The 21,724-nt window shown below is 38.1% G+C and overlaps 2 protein-coding genes across 5 annotated transcripts in view; both read right to left on the reverse strand.

The window, feature by feature from the left end:
• LOC122657394 (PH-interacting protein-like) overlaps positions 1 to 6,133 on the reverse strand; it is a 101,317-nt gene extending 95,184 nt beyond the window's left edge. Inside the window, exons 1-3 of one of the 4 annotated variants that reach the window (XM_043852090.1) lie at positions 5,912 to 6,132; positions 5,631 to 5,736; positions 1,921 to 1,926 (exon numbers count right to left, since the gene is read on the reverse strand). Coding sequence is in view for 3 of the 4 variants with exons in the window: in XM_043852087.1 (XP_043708022.1) it covers positions 5,678 to 5,736; positions 5,802 to 5,808 (66 nt within the window). In the remaining variant the exon portion in view is untranslated. Of the gene's footprint in view, positions 1 to 1,920; positions 1,927 to 5,630; positions 5,737 to 5,801 lie in introns of all 4 variants that reach the window. The other 3 variants (XM_043852088.1, XM_043852087.1, XM_043852091.1) reach the window with 3 other exon arrangements.
• LOC122657395 (DNA replication licensing factor MCM7) lies at positions 1,219 to 21,303 on the reverse strand. Its single transcript, XM_043852092.1, has 16 exons — positions 21,129 to 21,303; positions 20,973 to 21,040; positions 20,836 to 20,895; positions 20,495 to 20,718; positions 19,959 to 20,136; positions 19,529 to 19,651; positions 19,252 to 19,341; positions 18,717 to 18,859; positions 17,478 to 17,655; positions 16,853 to 17,044; positions 13,640 to 13,812; positions 13,207 to 13,410; positions 12,339 to 12,504; positions 11,971 to 12,192; positions 10,400 to 10,512; positions 1,219 to 1,233 (listed from the first exon to the last, which is right to left on the reverse strand). Exons 1-15 carry the CDS (start codon positions 21,301 to 21,303, stop codon positions 10,408 to 10,410), a joined length of 2,301 nt encoding a protein of 766 aa, XP_043708027.1. The 3' UTR covers positions 1,219 to 1,233; positions 10,400 to 10,407.
• Positions 21,304 to 21,724: the final 421 nt, after the last annotated feature.

Here is a 21,724-nt window from a genome sequence, read left to right on the forward strand (position 1 = left end):
CATTGCTGCTGATTTATTGTTGTGCTTGAGTTGATATTGCTACCAGAATAAAATTCTTTGTGCTCACTGGCGTCTATGAATGCTATATGTTTTAAGACTGGCGTTGTTTTTGATATCTATTCTTGTTGTTACAAGCTGGAGCCTTTGATATATATACTCCAGCTTGAGGGGTAGTGTTAAGATATGTATTCTGGTACTCTATTGGAATTAAGTTTGTTGTTGTTGGTCACGATAGGAGGAGTGTCACTATTGTGATGTGGTTGCGTATCTTTATTTTTCCTTACTAGTTTGTAACTAGGATTGTGCTATGAGTAGGATTCTTACTTAGAGTCGGTTAGTTGTTAACTGAATATTATAATTAAAGAAGAGCATCACGATAGACCGGAGTTGAATCTATCGTGGTTCAGCAACTCTCCTCTCTCCTTCTCCCATAATTCTCTCCACTCTCTTCTACTTTGCATGTACTGGTTTCAGATCCTGATTTGCTACAGCAGATAGTGATGCTGGACTAGAGAAAACTCTTTAGTCTTACCAGACTAGAAAACATTCTCTTATGAAATCATTAGATTCCAATCACTAACATTTGCAAAATTAATCAAGATCTGACCACCAAAATAAGAATTAAAAATAAGAAAACCAAAGGAAGTTTTATTTGAAAAAAAAAAAAAAGCAATAAAAACAGAAGAGAACTTCAATTACAGAAGCAAAGCAGCTAAGCAATTGCAAAACAGCATCCATTTAGGGCTTAAAAAAACTCCCAACAATCAAGACCTCCCACTCAGACACAGGAAGTCTCAACAATACATTGACAAACCGCCCAAAAGCCTCCTTTACAAGCTCTCTCAACTAAGACTCAAACTACTAAAATTTGAATTAGAAACATCCTTGGACTAATATCTCCCACCATCCCACTCCACTAGACATAGCCTCTAACTTGCACATAAATTGCTAATTTTTAATCCAAAATATGCTTTTGAGCCTCACCTTAAGCATTCTGGTACTCCCAATTAATTAAATTCTATTATTTGGCCTGAATTTTATCAAGCCAAAGCTTGCATATTTAGATCACTATTACTACAGCGACACTCTCATCGAAATTGTTATTTTTTATGACTTCAGTCATAATCATAATCAATACGAGACCAAAATGTTTCTATGAATTTCAACCAAGGTTTTCAAGTTTATACTGTAGTGTTCCTCCTCGTGATTTCTATAATAGTTTCTCTCCAAAATTCAACATCAACCACTGATTGATTCCTAAGGCCTCGTTTGGTAACCATCTCAGGGAACAGATCTTCTGTTCTTCTGTTCTGCAAGAACACAAGAACACCTGATTTGTGTTTGATAAATCCGGTTTGTTCTTCTGTTCTCACAGAACGAACTGGCACAAAAATGCCAAGAAGAACAGGTTATGCAGAACCAAAAAAAAATTCTTCTGCATTGTTTGAGAATAGGGTGAGAAGAACAAATTGGGGGGGAAAATCCCCCGTTCCCAATAAAATACCCATCACGACCCCGAGAACTCTCTTCTGCAACCTCTCCTCACTGAAGAAGATCAAAGGACAAAATAGAACTCCACCAGGTATTGCGACCTCTCTCTCTCACAGTGCAACAAGCCACAACTGCAAAGGTGTATAACACTCAGTGAACCTACAACAAGCTTCCTTCATCGCAGTGAAACGAAACTCGAATGAACTCCACCAAAGCCCATCCTTCTCTTGCTCACTAAAGAAAGACATGCAAAGGTACTCTCTGAAAAAACCCTACATTTTTCTTTATTTAATACTCTTCCCTTGTCTCCAATTCGAATGATGTTAGGGTTTAATTCAATGTGTCTTTGTTAGATGAGGATTTCTTTCCTGAATATTTTTTAGGGTTCAATATACTCACAGTTGAACTGCAAAATTTTGGGTTCTTGTTGTTAATCTTGAATGTTTAACTGCTTCATCAGTAAAGTACAATACTTCAGGCATTTTAGTTGGTCAAATGGTATAATGCATCACCATTGTCTCTACTGCGCTGCTTCAGGTTTGGAATTGGTTGACTTCTCTTCATTCGAACTGGATTTTTGTTGAATTGATCTTTTTTTCTAGTTAGTTCTAGTCATGTCTCTTTCTCTCCCACTATTTGTAGCACTATCCTCCTAGTCATGGCTTGGATCCCACTCGCCTGGTAAGTCCTCTGCTCTTTCACTTGTTTAGGTAGGGCTTGCGGTCTATTATGCTCTTTTCTTGGTCTGATCTTGCTTGGTATGGTCACTTTACATGTTTTGCTTCCGTCTCCCCTCTCGCCTTCTTTCTTTCTTGTTTGCTTAGCTCTATTCCCTTTATTAATCTTCTGTAGCTGGTCTGCTCTAGCATGTGTGTGTTGTGCTTCTTGTTATTGGCTTAGTTTTCCTCCTATTTTTGCTTTCTCTGTTCTCTTGTTTCTTGTTCAGATTTCTTGTCTGTAGCTTAGTCTATGCTTGGTAATTGTAGCTCGCGGTTTTTGTTTTTCTCATCTTATGTAGTTCATTAATTCTTATTTTGGATCTTGTTTCTCTGTTTACGGATCTTGTTTTTGTTTTCTTGCCTTATAGTTCTAAGCTTTTGTTTGGTAACTATAGTCTTTGTTTTATTTTTCTGTTTCTTGTTCTGCTGCTTGGTTTTCTTTGTTTTTCTTCTTTAGTGTCTCATCTGTAGATCTTAGTCTTTGTTTTTAAATGTAAATCTAACCTCTGTATTTGTTAGTAGTAGAGACTTTACCCTTATATTTCTGATCGTTTTGGTTGTTAGCTGGTTGAATTCTCTCTGTTTCTTTCCTTCGCTCCAAATTATGTGTATTCTACATCTTGTTTTATGATCTTGTAGCCATTGTGATGTTTTAAAATTATTTATGTGAGATGCGTTAATATAATTGTGTACATATTGAAGTTAACATTACATTAGTTCTACTACAATGTTAAATGGATAATATTTTCCAATCCCCATTAATACTTGTAAGCAAGTATAATGTTGTAGAATCCGGATATGCATATCAACTTGGATATTTGACACCATTCAGAGGTGAGAGGCATCACCTACAAGATTGTAGAGGGGGCAGATCTCCAAAAACAGCTAAGGAATTGTACAACTATAGACATTCCTTAGAGAGGAATGTCATTGAATCATAGTTGTCATGGCGTCCTGGCGCTGGAGAAGGTTGCATGGCGACCTACGCCATGGCGTCCCTCTTTGATTTCTTCTTCCTGTCTCTCTTTCCCTCTTCAATTTCTTCTTCTTGTCTTCGATCTCTTCGATTTCTTTCGATTTCTTCTTTCCCTCTTCGATTTCTTTCGATTTCTTCTTCGATTTCTTCTTTCCCTCTTCGATTTCTGAATTTTCTTCTTAAAACTTGAGAAACAATAGAGAAAAAATAAAACATGGCTTGAGTATACATCTATTAAAACATTAAAAATAGAGAAAATAAAAAATAAAACATGGTCGACATGCTCGCCATGGCGGGCGACATGTCGATATATCGACGTGACACCCCTCCACCGACTTGGATCTCCGTGATGCCGTGACAATTATGCATTGAATATAGGGTTTAGGGTGTTGAAAAATATATTCCAAATTTTAAGAAAAAAGTTTGGTTACTCCCTCAAAGACCAAAGCTACATTGTGATTGTGTGGTGTGAACTTCATAACTTCATCCTAGAAGAACAATGGGTACATGAAGAATTTGAAAGACCAAAGAATGATGAAGCACCTGTAGAGCTGGATTGCCCAAATGCCCCTCCCGAAGATGTTGATACTTCTACAACAAATCTACAGGGGACAAATAGTCAAAGGGAGCGACCAAGAGAGATGAATAAAATTAGGAAAAAGATTGCAAACCAGCTGGCAAGATATCATAGATGTTTGAACATCTTGAGAACACAACACTTTCAAAACTCATCCCTCTACAGGGTGCAAGTGATGTTGTTCCCTGTATAGCATTATGGTAGGGTCGTACTCTAAACAGATTGCATGTGATGTTGTTCCTAGTGCATTTTAGAGTTCTTCATCAATCACACAACAGAGACCCATCACTAAATGAGCCATTGGAAAAGCCCATGGCAGTTTTCAAGTTAAAGTTTAAGAAAGTAAACCACTTGTGGAAACTAATTCATGGTAGTTCATAAATGCTATCGATTCATTCTTTCCTTCCTATACTTGAGGTATTCTGAACAATATTGAACTTTATCATGAAAAAGCTGTTGCATCCTCCAATAACCTAATATAGAGTCTTTTGAAAATCAAGTTATCAATGAACATTCTCATTCAGTCAATTGAGGGATGCAATTGTAAGTTGTGGAAGCATTGAATAATTTGAAAATCTTGAACAAACACGTGAACTAAGGTATTCAGTAATCACCCACACAGTTCTTTAACCAATTACTTAAGCCACGTTATGCTTATGATGTAGATCACAGCTCCATGTGTAACCCCAGGAACAAGGCCCCAAAAACAGCCCAGTATCATTGTGAGATTCAACTGCTATGGGAGACTGTCTGGTCTGCTGATGTGGTGGGTTTTTGTTGGTTTTGATGGAGCATCTAATAAGCAGCACAGTCCAGAATGCGTGGGAAGGATATTAACCAGATCTTTTTGGGGATATTAGCTATCGACCTTTGTTATTTGAAGAAATATATCGACATTTCGAGTGGGGCCCATGGCTAATACATGGAGGAGGCTTGGAGATCTTTTTCCAGCTTGCATGATCCTATATTTTAGGGAAGATATAGTCCCTTGTGCGGGGGTTTATTAGCTAAATATTAGTTTCTATTTTATAGGTTGTTTATCGTAATTAGTAGTTTTCTTTTCTATGACTCTTTAGTTTGGTAATTAGATTTGGATTGGGATAGTTGTAAGTAGTTTCTACTTTCTGTTTAGGATAAAGTTCAATTTGTGAGGGATTCCATTCCACGTAAGGAAGACCCCATTGATGTAATCGATTTGAAGTTTATAAATTAAAATAAAAAACAAATGCTGAAAAAGCCAAGTCAAGTTTGAGAAAACAAGAATGAGTTTGGTTAAACCCATTAATGGCTGTGAGATACATTTGAGAGGGTGAGAGGCCCAAGGGAGAGAATGGGAGACTCAATCCAATCCTATCCTTCTTCTCTATTTTCTATTTTCTTCTTTGTTACTATTCTGGATTTTATTTCCCTGCAAATCTGAGATCAACCAAGGTTCCAAACTACTGTGGGGACTCATTAATTCAATAGACGATTTTGTGCTACCATAGTTGCTGTTTGAAGAAAGCCTCAAAATACCCTGTGGATGCTGCTGTTAATTGAAGAGTTTACGATTCCCCTGTATAATTGGTTGCAGCTTAACTATTCCCCATTACCTAAGCTATATAGAGAAGAAATTTACCCAACGTGACAAATCCAATCCCTACTGAACCATATCATGCAAACAAAACAAATAAATCAAGCAAAAAATGCATTAACAATTCATGCAACCACTACAAAAGTGTAAACCCATTTCTGTACCACAAACAGAACTATAGTGAAACAACTGACAAAATTCTTTTTCAGAACACACAAATTCAACCACAAGTAGGAAAGAAGAGACAGAGATAAAGGAAAAATAAAATCATACATCCAATTCAAACCTCCAGACTTGTGGATGCTCCGAGTACTCTAACTGGATGGGTGACTGCCCAATACCTGGAACTCGTCTCTACGCTTCAAAAACCCTAACATGCCCAAATCCATAATGCCTTCCTCTGCCACAACAAGAACCCAATTTCAAGCTCTTATTACTAAACAGTTTCAATAAGAATAAACTAACCATACATTTGCAAAAAGCAACTGAAAACAATCCGAGATTCATTCCCAGACACGCGATGACCCTATCTGATACGTCAAATTAAGTCTCTTCTCCAATTGAAACTGAAATACCTTAAATGGAGTCGGTTCAGAGACCAAAAAGCAGAGCTATTTTCCTGGGAGTTAAATAACACTGATTTCGATTGGTGAATTGGTAGATGATGTTTAGAGTGGATCAACGGATTGCAGTGCTGCGAATGTGCGGCGATTGTTACATGCGTCACGACTCGCGAGCTATGAATTGAGGTTACCCAAGAGAGAGAGAGAGATCGAGCGAGCCTTGCTTGTCTTTGTATTCCTCTATGCTATTGTTTGTTTTTGGTTTTTCTGCACGGACATAGAGTAGCCAGAGAGAGAGAGAGAGAGAGAGAGAGAGAGAGAAAGAAAGAAAAAGAAGAGAGAGGGCGAGACGGTCGAAGGCCTTTTTTAAACCTTTACACCCACTCTTCTTGAAAGACTTCACGATGGCAACTAAAACAATATATAACCAAAAAAAAAATTTGGTATCAAAATTATATCTTAGTAAATAGGGGAAGTGTTGGGAGCGTGGCTCCTGCACGCTCATGGGGACCAATGGGAAAGCGCAGGAGCATCAAGTGGGATGTCATTTGCACATTTGGGAGGTATCATTTGAATTAGGTTCCTCTGTACATGTGAGAGCCAATCCATATTTTAATTTTGTTTCCATAAAAACCCCTTCCTTCCCTTGCAAATGGCAAAAATAGGACAAGTGGTTGGTTCTCACATGTACGTTCACCTGTTGGTACATTCAGATTTTTCATTCTCATATCACTTCGCCCCTCATGTGTCTAGGTATAGAAACGTAAACTCCCAAATAGAGTTCTTTTTCCCTAGTAAATATTAGTAATTTTAAAAAATGGTAACCTAATCACTGGTTTTATTAAAAAGACAAAAAAATCAAATGATATAGAGGTGGATATAGTCACAATTAGTATATAAAAATGACTAAGATTTTTTTTTTGGGGGGGGGGTGGAACACTGGCTAAGATGATTTAGTTACTTAAAAAAAACAAATTAAATAGGGGCAAAAGGGTAAGTTGTGGAAAGGTTAAAAGCCTAATAGTTGAAGAATACCCTCCAATTTTTAAATGCAACGGCTATGAGTCATAGAGTCTCAGACTCTCAACATGCAAAGGTAAAAAACATAAAAGAGAAACAAATCACAGATCACTCTTGACTTTGGAATGATGAGGGAGAGAGATGTTCTATTTTGCCACCAAAAAGTTGCAGTTTCCTTTTTAAACTGAATTTTTTTCCTCCCACTTCTGAAAATAGATTTAAGAAGTGAGAACTCTTTTATTGAGATTGGAACAGTTAGTGCATTAATCCATTATCAATATACATTGCACCATAGTCTAGGTTTAGACTACTTTTGTATGTTTTATTAGGTTAAAAAGGTGAATATATTGTTAGAGTCAAATAATAGGGGAGTGTTAATAGCACATCCTGAGAGGGCGGGCCTTGGTGCAATGGTAAAGATTGCTCTACTATGACCAAGTGATCACGGGTTCGAGTCTAAAACAGCCTCTGTGTAAAAGCATAGATAAGGCTTTGTACAATATGACCTCCCCCAGACCCCACATGGCGGGAGAATCATGCACTAGGTACGCCCTTATATTAAAAGCACATCCTCGGAGGTGTAAAAGTCATCAAATTATTATGCAATTTACCCCCTCAAATATGTCAGGATCATTTTGAATATAAAAGGAGATAGTAAAAACGAAAAAAGAGGAAGGTAGAAGTTTTCATTCACCACACAATGAAGGATTGTACAGCCACTTTTCTACCCCCTATTTACGAATGGTCAAAATACCCCTTGATTGTGTTACACGATACCTTATGCACACCGTTCGAAGATCTCATATTCTCCCTTGATTTGGCTGAAGGAAAACTCAATCCAGATATTATTTTTTTCCACACAACCGTTTAGGAAAGAATATCATTAACAATAATATTTACTTTTATCGCATTGAAGTGTGATGCTGTGAATTTGACTTTTCGATGTTGAAGATGAAACAAGTCAAATTTTTGCACCAAATTCAATCCATTTTTTTGGTAAATAAATTAAATCATTTGATGCCATGCCCTTTTCACAACATGACCATTTTAAGAGATTCTATGCATTAGCTTAAGGAGAAAGTTTTCTTTTTTCACCCACAATGAAGGAAATACCCATGAATCTAATCTAAGGTCATCATTACTTCCTCATATAAATATAAAGTCAAAAATGCCCTTCACTATTCCCCTATGCCCATCCAATAGCAATGATGGCCATCGATAAGGGAATACCTCCTTCACTGTGGCTTGATGAAAACTCAGACCTAAGCTTAATTGTATAATGAATACAAAATATTCACCCAAAAGGAAAGGCAAGGTCTTATGATTATGCTTGAAAGAATCCTATATTAGGGTAAAGCACATGATCATTCAGTAATTGAACTTTATTTGACCATGTTTTAACATAAATATCCTTTAATTCCTTATCTTGTCGTGTGATTTGGCTAGCTAGCTCAGTAGATAGTGATGTTATCACTCCTTGTTAAAGAAACTTACAGCCTCACTCTTGGATAATTTACCCAATCAGTTTTAAGAGCTTAAAAAAATATTTATGGCAATTTCAGTAACTACATGTAGAGAAAAGTTTTCCTTTACCCACCAGGAATCTATTGTCATAATTGCCTACCTCCCTATATGTTAGATAGTTGAAATGTCATTCATGGTTTCTAAACACTCACAGAAACACATTGATTGTCATTGAAGGAATTCCTCATTTACCGTAGGTGAATAAAAACTTGATCCTTGCAATTACCCACTCATTTATTTATATATATAAATACCTTCAAATACCCTTTTTTTTCCTTTATATGATATGATCAGCGGGCTATCTCTTCCCTTGTTTTTTTTTTTTTCCTTACAAGGGAAGAAGCTATCTCACTCATAATGATGTAATCACTTCCCATCAAGACACACCTGGTTAATCAAGGGCTCACTGTAAATCGGATCCACAAACATTACAGGCCGAACTCAGTGCACAATGCTCCCATGTTTAGTAGGGTCTGGTGAGGATCAAATGTATGCAGCCTTACCCCTGTTTTCAAAGAAGCTGTTTCCAAAACTTGAACTCGTGACCAAGCATTCAACAAATGAGCACTTAACTAACGCGTTGTAACGCCTCAAGGATATGGCCTAATACCGGCTTGCCTGGGAGATCGTTGAGGTGTTCCCACCAAGACACGGCTAAATACCAAGAGGTTTGAGAGATCGGTGAGGGATGCAAACTTAGTCCCACATCAGCTAGGGAGGGAGATCCTAAGCTATTGATAAAGAGTAGCCTCCTCTACATGGCATGATGCGTTTTAAAACCTTGAGGCCCATTAGGCCAGAGAAGACAATATCATGCCAATAGAGGGGCTGGGTCGTTACAGTGGTATCAGAGCAAACTCCCGACACCGATGGTGGGGCCACAACGAGGACGTTGTGCCCGTAAGTGGGGGAGAATATAACGCCCCAAGAATACGGCCTAATACCGACTTGCCTGAAAGATCATTAAGGTGTCTCCACCAAGACACGGCTAAGTACCAGGGGGTTTGAGAGATCGGTGAGGAGATACAAACTTAGTCCCACATCGACTAGGGAAGGAGATCCTAAGCTATTGATAAAGAATAGCCTCCTCTACATGGCATGACACGTTTTAAAGCCTTGAGGCCCATTGGACCAGAGAGAACAATATCAGTCCCGCGAACAATAGAGGGGCTGAGTCGTTACATGCGCCAAGCATGACCTTCTAAACCCACAAACATTGTTCGCCTAAAATTCATAAGATGATTGATTGGTCTCAATCTGTGTACTATATCAACAAGATCAAACAAACATTATAAATTCATTTGTGCACGTTAGACTGACCACAGCCAGAATTAGGCCCCAAAAACCCTAGAGCCGACCCTCAAGATTCTAGGGAATTAGTATCATTCGACTAATCTGATTCTGATTCTTGAAAAGGCACTCCTTATGTGGGCCAAGGCTTGTTCCCATCCTAAACATGATTACCACTCTTGGTATTCAACCCCGGGCATGGGCTACTTGAGAAATGGGACTTTTCTTCCCCCTTTACTCTTCAATCGGTTCCTACGGGTTTCCCTGCTGAGTTTAAGACCTCACAACCCCATGACTCTTGGGAGGAATCCTTGATTGATCAGTGATTGTTTCTATAACGACAAAGAAAACTCTGAATTGCTTAATACATTAAGTTCTTTCTAACATACATACCCTTAAAAACTATACCTGGTGAATTAAAACAAGAGCATGATAAAGAATTCTAGGCGTCTCAGCTACTATAGCCGCAGAACTTTAAGAATGGTTCTCATTATAAGAAGAAAAAAAATGGGGAAAGGGTGGGCAAGCCACCGAAGTGCCAACCCTGTGTCTTGTCTCTCTCCCCTCCCCATGGCAAAGGACCACCCTGCCTCTCCTATTGGGCAAGGCTGCCCATTTGCCTGGAGCGGGTGGCATGTCCAACCCTCTCCCTTAAAAACATTGGAGAGAAAAAATTAAGCATCAATGAAGCGAATGTCAAAGGTATTTGGATGGATCTGCCACACATTTAAAGCTGCATATTCCTCTAAGCACTCCTTCAATTGAGCTTCACTGTATCCCTGTTCACATGCAAACAATGTCCCAACAATTAGATTTTACAAATAAGCATAGGAAAGCTCAAAGTGCAGTTCATTGTTGTTAAATCCTTAACTTATTTGATTGAACAAAAAAAAAAAAGTGACTCCAATTTCATAGTTGACACCACACTAAGCCCAGTCCCACTGAAAGATGATTATGTTGAGATTACTACCAGTGCACAAAAGTTTTGATTGGTGCAGAAAAATTGAGAGATCAAAATTAAAGCCACTAGTGGGAGCTATCCTCCCAAGCTGGTCTCTTTCACAGAGTAAATGCTAATTGGGAGCCACCTTTAATAGGTGGCATTACAAAACAAAAATGTTATAATATCACCATTTAACCAAGTCCATGAATAACTACAAGACACTTTTCTGGATTATATCCAATATGTTTGGAGACACTTGTGGGATAGATCATGAATCGGAAGTTAATAGCTAATCAGTAGCTTGTGTGCCACATGGAGTCACTAGTCGACCTAATCCAGCCAAACTGACTGGTCTAGATCAAGAAAACATCATGCGTATTGTTCAAATATTTGTTATCAAGTAACTTAATTAATATTATTTCCACTGAGTTGGAGAGATAAAATTATTATAATTTATCGAATTTTGCCATTTGGGACTTTGCTTTGTCATTTCATTGAAGCTAAAAACTTGTCTAGCATTAACCCAGAACATTAGGTTGTTGGACTCATTCCTTTGACACACCAATATTACATTTTCTTTGTCTTTTGGTAGAGTTCGAGATATATATATATATAATACATATCATTGTAGATTTGTTGCATTTATTGGTATCTGATACCATCACTTCATTAAAACAAGAGAAAGAAGCACCTTCAGATATAACTTTGGTATCAAATTAGTCAACATATAAGTATTGACCAGTAAATGGATCACCTATAGGGCAAATGGCTTGTTATTGACTAGCCACTTTGACAACATTTGTATGATTAAGGAGAATAACCAGCTTGCAGATTGCTTGGCCTACTAAGGTTGTGGTTTGGGCTTCCTATTAGCTGATAATCTCAAACAGAAGGTTAAAGCTAGTTCTTTTTTCAAGCCCTGGTGCATTAAATTTTTGTTTGAAATTCTTATTGTATACGTTTCAAGTTTGACCTCCATTATGCTGTAAATTGCTTGTTTACTAATTTAAAAAAAATGTCAGGCTCAAGGTCTTGGATGACATTTGCATTTTTTGGACTTTTTGGGAGTGAAAACTGATATTTCAGATGCTGAGTTGTTATCTGTTTGAACAGTCTTCTGTGCAAGCAGTTGGCAACTCACCATGTGATCAAAAGGAACTTGGGGCCATGTACCATTAAGACCAGCCAGCTTGACCATTGAGTTACGGCAAAGGAAACTGTAGTGCAACCTGTTTCATATGGTTTTCTTTATTTTTGCAATTAGTTCTTCCAGCATTTACAAACAGCAACTAACCTTTCTGGAGATCCAATTGAGTGCATGGGCATAGCTCACATCCAAACGGTTCATCCTTGCAGCTTCATCTCGCAGAATTGAATAGATGTCAGAAATGGCATCCAGACCAGATTTCTGACGATCTTCTGAATATAGTGAGAACTTTGACATCTGCATTAACCTCAGTGCCTCGTCCACATCACTCTGAGCCACAGTTTCTGAGAATCTGAGCCTTGCTAGCGCCTGTTAGCAACTCAATCAGTGATACCTTTTACCGATATATGAACAAAGGATAAATGCCATGGGTACCTTTTACTCCACCAAACATTTGTACACATAATGACTAAGAAAGTATCCGATTATCTAAAGAGAAAAAAAGAATAACTCACAGTGGATATCCGGAGAATACTGAGTAGGGTCCGCACTGTTGTGTAGGAATGAGGAGCATTTGATTTTGCCTCGTCCTGCCGAATGCCAGTGTATGCACTCGCTATGTACTCATCCAGCTCCTTTGGCACGTACGGAGACATTCTTCTTGCAGCTGAGATATATGACCTGGAAATCAAGGACAAAAATAAATACAATAAGAGAGCTAGTTCTAAAAATAAAAACGTGAGTACATTTGTAGGATCAGAATGACATTGTACTCCCTATTCCCTAACCATATGTTATATAAAATCTTGAATAAAAGGATAACATGGTCAAACATGGTTAATCTACGTGTAAGCACTTTTATACTTATGGTACATAAACCATAGCTGCATATCTATTTGCATCTGTCCACAATGTTAAAATGGTTTTAGTACGTACTAATACAAAAATACATGATAAGCATTACTCCCTTTTATTTTAATACATTCATTAATAATGTGAAGAAAATAGGAGAAGACTAGACCTAATATATATTAAATTACTGTTCTGATGCCAGTAATCCTCCAACCTGTGGTGTCAAACCATTATACCGTGCTGATGCAGTGGCGCAAATTCATTTCTTTCATCAGCATTGTTTTAGTACCATAAAGCTAATAATACAGATTCACAAAAGTAGCCCTCAAAAGATATTAAAGAAAAATGAACCAGGGAGGGGAGAATATAATGTAGTCTAAGTCAAAGAAACATACTCTCATAATTGTGAATCATCACATGTTTTGTTCATAAAAGCAAAGTTGAAATCGGGACCAACATATATCAAAGCCAACTGCAACTTCTTAAAAAGAAAGACTAAATTTCAACTATAGGTTGATAAGTGAGAGTTACCGAAGAACAGATGGGTCAAGCGGAGTGAACCCAAGAGCAGGAGATTCTTTGTTTTGGTGGACATACAAGATATGCCTTGCCATTTCAAGGTCACTGTCCATATCTGCCCGATCCAGAATCAGCCATAGGAGATCAAAACGTGACAGAAGGGCCGGAGGGAGGTTAATATTTTCAGCTGGAGTTCTCCGTAGATCATATCTTCCCCTTCAATATCAAAGTTAAGTCTTTACTTCAGATGCACTATTCTGAGAGACCAACTAATTATACAAGAACCGATCAATCCATATCCAAGCCTCCAAGGGAAAAAGAAACTTGTACTTACTCTTCACAAAGGAGATAGTACCACTTCAATCCCCACTAACTTTGAGAAGCAGTGGAAGTTTTATCTTATGAATGCATGACAGAATATTAAAGAAAATGAGTAGCTCTGTACCAGGCAGGGTTTGCAGCAGCTAGAACAGCAGTCCTAGCATTGAGAGATGTAGTGATTCCAGCCTTGGCGATGCTGACTGTTTGCTGCTCCATCACTTCATGTATCGATGTCCGATCAGATTCATCCATCTTGTCGAACTCATCAATAGCACATATACCCATATCTGCAAGCACCTGCAACATAATTCTTCCTTCTTGAATCTAGAAAGAAACAATGAACTAAAAAAAGACACTTGGAAATTTCAGTAATATGACTTTACAGCAAAAGATCATATTTCCTAATAAATGAAGTTTAACCTAATGATTATATTCTATTTTATATTTGTGTGACTCAAGTGAAGCATTGCATGCCCGAAAAGATCATAGACGTCTACATGCTCTAGCTGGTGGGGGGTAGGTAGGATGAACCCTAGGTTCAGGCTAAACAACTCCAGGATAGGATCCCAAGCAAATCCAAACCGAAAAAGGTCAACCATCTCAGATGAAGGTCAAACTCTGACAATCAATCACAAATAAAAGAATAGATACTCTTCAGAAGATGGCAATGATCCAACAGTTGGATTAAGAGTAATTAGAGGATATTCAAATCTGAAACTGAAACCAGAAAATAAGAAATCTCTAATTAATCAAAATCTGGAAGTCAGATTAACCTAAGATTCAGGTAGAATATCACTCTTGGCAGGATCATTCAATCTCCAAAATCAAGGTACTAAAACTCGGAACTCGGTACCAACTCGGTCCCTTGAAAAACTGAGTCGAGTCGAGATCTCGCCGAGTTGGTGCATTTTTTTTTTTCCGACTCGAAGCCTCAACTCGGTGGGTTTTAGACCTAGTTTGGGTCTGAAACTTGGTATTCAGCCTATTTTAGGCCATTTAAACACAATGACACTATCAGATTTTGCAAAAACAAAGTTCAAATAGGAATTATGTACCGGTCAAACTTAATTTGGTGTGCACGAATGCTGTCAAAATCGCTCTGAATGAAAATATTTTCTTGGACATCAAAATAAACGAATATTTTACCGCACTTTTGGTTTTTAGCAATGTTTTACCATATTAAGATTTATGAAATTTTTAGATTTGAGAAAAACCCCAGCATTAGAAAGTTGAAAATTGCACCTACCGCCGAAAATCCAGTTTTTGTTCTTGAACTGGGGGGTTGACTTTTTTTCCTTTTGGAATTTATTTTTTAACTATTTTTATTGGATTCAAATAGGGGGGTATTTGCTTATTTATGAATAATATTTTAAGTAAATAAACATTTAGTTAAATGCTATTAGGCATAAATAAGTAGTCAGTATACTGAGGTTTGCATAGATAGGTGTCTGTATACCAAGATTTTCCACGAAGATCTCGAGATCTAGCACTCATATAAAGGAGTTTGGGTCGAGATTCTCGAGAACTCGGCGAGATCTCGATATCTCGGTCGAGTTGTTGCACTTTTGCAACTCATATGCCAACTCGTCTAGGTTTCTCAAAAAACCGAGAAACTCGCCGAGATCTCGCGAATTCTAAAACTATGTCCAAAATATGAGTCAGATCCAAGGCTTGGATCTGAAAATATGAATCAGTCCTACCAGTACTAGGATAGGGGTAAATCAGTAAATTAACAGCTCAGACTGAAATTCAGATAACAGAAAAATAATGTCCAATCAATTCTGAACAATGGACATAAAATTCAGCAATAACAGATTGTTAAAAGCAGTAAATCGATTAATTCATTCAATATTCAGATGCACAGAACAGTTATTAAGATATAAGGGCAGAATTGGAAATCAGAAATAAAACCAGATCTGCAGGTCATATCATGGAGGAATTCTGGTTGAGTTCTTCTTTTAAGTTTTAGAACAACTCCTAAAAATTTGAGAGGATTCTAATGGCTGGATCTTTTTAAATTTAATTCATGTCAAAAAACCCTTGCAGATGAATCCGAGATTCAGATCTTGAGTTGCAGAAAATTCAGAACTGTACTTACTTGAATAACGGAAAGGAAGAATGTGACCTTTGGCTTCCCACCAACAGTCCTGGATCAGAATCACACTGATCCCAAGGATATCCCACCCATAACTGAGTCTCACAGCATGCATACTTTCTCAGCAGCGAAAGAAAAGGCTCAAGCCAAAATCTCATTAATCAGATTCGTGTACAAGGATGTACCCCCTTACAAACTTATATAGAAGACTCAAAGACAGACTCAAACATTCAAAAGGAAAGGCCTAACCCAATCCTTAACTAATAAGGTAACATAAACTGACTATGAAAAAATAACGAAAGAAATTGACTCAAAACAAGATTCAAACTAAACTAATGAAGTAAATCCTGTTTTCTTACTTTATACCCATATTTTAGGCCCATCATGGATGACATGGTATAATTTTTTGACAGTAAGGATTAAGAACGTCCGGACAATATTATCTCAACTGCATCATTTCCCCTTTATAGATTCTTGCATGTCCAAGCTGGACGCTTGTTTGGACGCAACTAGACATTCAGTGCTGCTGTCTTTTGTATATAAGCTAGCTCAACATGATCCTATTTTGATGTTATCTTCCTATCATAGGTTTCTTGTTCGTCATATCCTTTGACTTGCTTTACTAATAGCATTAGAATACACCTAAATCCATGCATCTATATCTGTTGCCTTAGTTTTATTTACTACTGATTTACCATTTCACCCATATAATATCATTTTGTCTACTGTACAAAAGAGCAAAAGAGCAAAAGAGCAGAAGTAAAGGGCATACCCAGTGCACAAGGCTTGTGCCACTGCAGGTCTGGGTAGGGTCATAACATACGCAGCCATACCCCCGCGTTGCAGAGAGGCTGTTTCCCGACTCAAACCCGCGACCTCTAAAGTAGCAATGGAGCAACCTTACCGTTCCACAAGGAGCAAAAGAGCAAAAGTACCCTAACATAATCTAAGCATCAAGACAGTCGCAATATGATTACCTATTTCGGAGATTTAAAATGCTTGTGAAGCATAACTCATTAATTATATTTACAAAGATGTGCCCCCATTTCTGGATTTTTTGGGGGGGGGGGGAGTTTCATGGCCATATCTACACACCATATTTCTAACATTCTACAACACAATCAGAAATGTTGTAACATAAGTAGAATATACGCATGTCAAATGCCATTTTATGTTTCATGTGGATATGTTTGGATGGAAAGATGACTGTGCTGTAGTGCACCTAGTAGTTAGAAATCTCACCAAGGCTCCTCCTTCAAGGACCATCTCATTTGTTACTGGATCCTTCTGAACAGCAGCAGTTAGACCAACCCCACTGCTTCCTTTCCCTGTGGTATACACTCCCCTGGGTGCAACATTGATTATGTGCTTGAGAAGCTGACTTTTTGCAACCCCAGGATCTCCCATCAAACAAATATGGAGGTCTCCTCTGATCTGCGCTCAGAAAGAGATATATTCATGCAATTGTTATGATATGATGAAAAAAATGACAGTCGCACCTTTTTAGTTGATGATAAAGAATGAGCTTAGTCTTGCTAAAATTATGAATGGACACACAAGTTGATAAAGTAAAATATGATAGGAAGGCTGGAATATCAGGTTAATTACAATCCTATAACCAGTCTTAAGTGACTACCACAAGCTGAATATTTGATACCTATTACGAAAAAGTCAAAGTCCCTAATGCAGATGCTAAGATGTCAACAACCTGGTTGTACATCAAGCACATGAAATAGACCCTAGCTTACTCTGACAGTGATACATCTTGGGATCTAGCATTTCTGAAGTGAGAAGTGGAATCCTATTTGATGCCAAATATTGTAATCAAAGAAATCTGGTTTCCATTAAATGGCCTTCATGCCATTACCTTCATTCCATCTTTCAATTTCCTGTGAGGAGCACCCACAAGGAGGAGAAGAAGAGCTTTTTTAACATCTTCATGGCCGAAAATTTCAGGTGCTAATGACTTTGCCAACTTATTGTAAATATCACCATCCTCAGCTAAGCGTGTGATTTGCTCCTCTTCATCATCTCTAAGTTCATACCTGTAAGTAGGGAGCTATTAATTAAAGTCGCCATCCTTCTATAATTTGGCATCATCCAGATATCTTAAATTTTTATCTAGATGGACAACAGAAGATATCCAAATAATGCAGCTAGAATGAGTTGATGAAAAATGAATAACTTAGGTTATGGATCTTTATTTGATTATTTTAGACAAAGAAAGGAGTTTCATTTGCAAATACATGAGGTGCCCCAAATCTCTAGAAAAGTCTTTCTGTTATATACAAGACCAATAGAAAATCATGGGAATACACAAAACAAACAGAGGTACCATTTGCTGTACTGATAATTTGATTCCTAGAAGGTCCCTTAAGGGACATTATCCCAAGGAGAAATTGATGACTGTATTTGTGTGCAAACAGAAAGCAAATATGACAGCTTAGGTGTTCCCCCTTTCAAGTACCCAAAGAAAAGTTTTTTGTTTAAACTGAAAGGAGGGGCTGTGACCTGGTCCAAGGACCAAATCCCAATGTCAGGGTCCTGGGGATGGACAAGGGTCTGTCCTAACATTTGGCAGTTTTTTTCACAAAGTGGCATCCCTCAGACTCAAACCCATGTCTTCAAAATGGCAGGCCATGTTGTAACCATCACAACAAGTCATGACCTTTCTTGTTTGAATCGAACCTCCACAGATAGAATTTGAAATGGTCCGAAGAGCAAAGAATGCCCAACAAATTTGTCGGAACCAAGAGGATTTGTCAACATTCTACAGAACTAAGGATGGATTGTTGCCTTCTCTCATTATTCCAGTCCTTAACTCCAAATGATTATATTTTCAATTACTTTGGGTAGCTATAGAGTATACTCCTGCATTCTCATCTTACTGAAAGTATCTAGGTCAGATTTGGCTCTTGCCAAGTACAAAAGAAATTCATTCCTAAAACCAACAGGGAAGAGACAACAAAGGGAGGGGCACGCACTTCACTTGTTGGTACATTAATAAAACGAAAGGAAATGAAGTAGGAGGAATGCTGCATATGTGTGAAGTGGTATTTCGGTTATTTGAGTTCATATGCTTTCCTATGAATAAAAAATAACTTACTCCTCATATTTTTTCTTGAAATGGGTAACGGACATGGCCTCCAAGTATGTATCTGCAACCAAGCCTGCCCGCATTGCTCTAAATCCTGTGTAAGGAATAGGAAGAAAAATTCCTGACAATTCAACAACATCACCTGGGGCTACCTGGTGAATACCACCAAAGAAAGAAAAGAAAAAAAGGGGGGGGGGCACAAATCAGTAAGCATCATGTAATTATGGAAACTTGAGGGTTGAGGAAACCTCCCCAAATCCCCCACCCAAAAAAAAGAAGAGGGAAAAGATAAGAAATCCACATTCATATTCTCCTAGGATTTAAAGCATTGTCCCAAAATCTTGTCAATGTTCCTACTTCCTATGACTTGAAAATTGAAATTCAACCCCCCACCCAAAAAAAAAAAAAACATAATTTCTTCAATTTCCACTTTTAATATGACCAGTTTTAAATTCTGAAATTATATGTGCATGTACTCTGGACAGGGAATTTGAGATGCAGTCCCCATCGTTCCTCAACATTGTAAGAAAATATATCAACAAACCTTCCTAGTGAGATCTCCTCTAAAATGAATGGTCATTGCCCGTGGTATGTGACCCTTTGGAACATGTTCCGCTAATTCTTGAATTTTTGCCTGCATAAATAAATCTTCAATGGTTTATACAATGCAAAAGACGAAACATCACTTGATGTATGACATTATTAGGATAGAATATAAATCATAGATAATGTTTTGCACTACGAAACCATGTAAATAAACTTCTGGTTCACTAAACATCCCATGAACTTGAAGCTCTATGGAAGAGGAGTGAATAAAGTACCTCCTGAAATTTCAAAAATTTTGATGCTCTAAGCTGAAGGATGAGATTCCCTCTAGTTTTGTTGATTTTACAACGGTTGGATGGGCACTCAAACAGAGGCATGAATACTCTGGCTGTTACTTCCTGGTTTTTCAGAAGCAAAAAAAAGGAGAAAATTTAATCATTATAACAAATCCAAGATTTGGAACATGTGAATATCATGGTGGAAAGAAGAAATTAGAAGTAATGATAATCCATCAGTAACTATGTGCGTAAGATACAACTCAATCAAGCCCTATACAAACTCATTCTACACAAATTATGCTCTTCCATTCAACTTTTTCTAGGAATATTTCTGCTGTAAAATAAACCAAGTGCAATTCGATTATATGAAATGATAAATCTGATGAGGTTAACTAAAATGCAATTAAGGCCACCTAGGATTAAATACCTGGTAAATTTCAAATCCGCACTCTTCACATGTATACACAGCTACCTGCATCAACGGCTTAACATCCGAACATCGAGTTATAATCCCAGAAATCCTTACAAGCTGGCCAATATTGGAAGCTTTAACTTCTCGAAGTGAAAATGGCCTTTCTTTAGACGAAGCTTTTATGTAGACTTCGCTGCATTACAAGATAAATGAGTCAAGAGGACATTCACATCTCATATACCATATTAAAAGCTCTGAGTACTGAATTCTGTTGAAGGGTTGGGAGGGTGAGCATCAAACAAACAAAATCAATAGACCAGTTTGATTGACATCCATTTCAATAAAACAATTAGCATCTTGGTAGAAATCACAGTTCATGGCCGACCTGATCTAAAACGCTCTACAAGACCAGCTATCAAATGACAACAAATTTTTCACTAATATGTTATAATTACTAACAGTTTACTTGAGAATAATTTTGTTAAAATAGAAACAAAAAATTAAAGCATAAAGTGCGATGGCAGTCGCAAAATGGTTGTCCTTAGACTTACTAGAAACGCTTAATCTCTGGGGGCATCCTCTGGAATGGATCCGAGCCATCTGCGTTCTCAGTCCCTTCCTCCGTCCTCTGAGTCATCAGGATATCATGGTCGTCATCCGGAAATGCCTCTGTTGGCTGTGGAACGAGCTCATCAATGGCATCGGCGAAAATACAGAGATATCGACGAGTATTTTCAGTCACCCTTCTAAGGAACTCCTCGTCCAAATCCTTATACTAATGAGGGGAGGGAGGAAAAGGAAAATAGTAGTACCATTAGGGTTTTAGCAAAACACGATCATAAGAAGCCCTGAAAGAAACGAAAATATTAAGATGTAAGGGAGAGAAGCTTACGTTGAAGAGATCCTCGAGGTCAATCTGGACTGCTCGGATTTTACGGTTGGCAACTTCTTGCTGAGGAACAGTGAAAGATATCAGGTGTTAGGAATCCCAATAAACTCTTGTTTCGACTGAGAGAGGAAGAAACTTACGAGGATGTTGAGGTATTTGGATTCGCCATGTGCATCGGCGAAGTTGGTCAGGAAATCCTTTGCGAGGACTGCAACAGATCAATGGCTCGGCTTGAGAAATAGAGAGGAAGTGGGAGATGAATAAGGGAGATGTGATTTATGACGCCGTACGCTTACCTTTGTCGGCATTGAAATCAAGATCCTTCATGCTTCTCCGCTGCGTCCGTCTGTGTGCGCTGCGTGAGAGAGGGAAGCGTAGAAGAAGAATCAGACTCAGAGAGCAAATTTGAGGATGACCTTCAGTTTTTGGCGGGAAATGCTGGGCAGCGTTATGCGTTTTGGCGGGAAGCATGTGGGATCAGGGCGAGTGGATGACTATAGGTTATTAAGCTCAGAATCGGGAGGCGGCCCGGGTCCTACCCGAGTCATAATCGGGTTGGATCGATTAAGAATTGATCAAAATGGGCCTTTTCAAGGTAGACTCACTAATGCTCAAGTCAGAACTCCAACAATAACCAACAATAATAGCATGAATTGGGTATAGAAAGAGCAGTAATTAAGACAGTAATAAATGAGCGAGTGTTGTTTATCTCATACCTCAACTCCCTATTTATATGAAAGGTGATGGAAAAGTTTGATTCTTCTTAAGAACCGAAAAAAGAAAGGTTCCCTCGTGGAGAGTCCCCTAGTCACTATAGCAATCAACCGGCAAGAGAGTATAAATTTCAGTGGGTTACAGTAGCTTTCACCTCAATCTTCCACTTTGATTGGAT

This window comes from Telopea speciosissima, chromosome 4 (genome assembly GCF_018873765.1).
Source record: "Telopea speciosissima isolate NSW1024214 ecotype Mountain lineage chromosome 4, Tspe_v1, whole genome shotgun sequence".
NCBI classification, from domain to species: domain Eukaryota; kingdom Viridiplantae; phylum Streptophyta; class Magnoliopsida; order Proteales; family Proteaceae; genus Telopea; species Telopea speciosissima.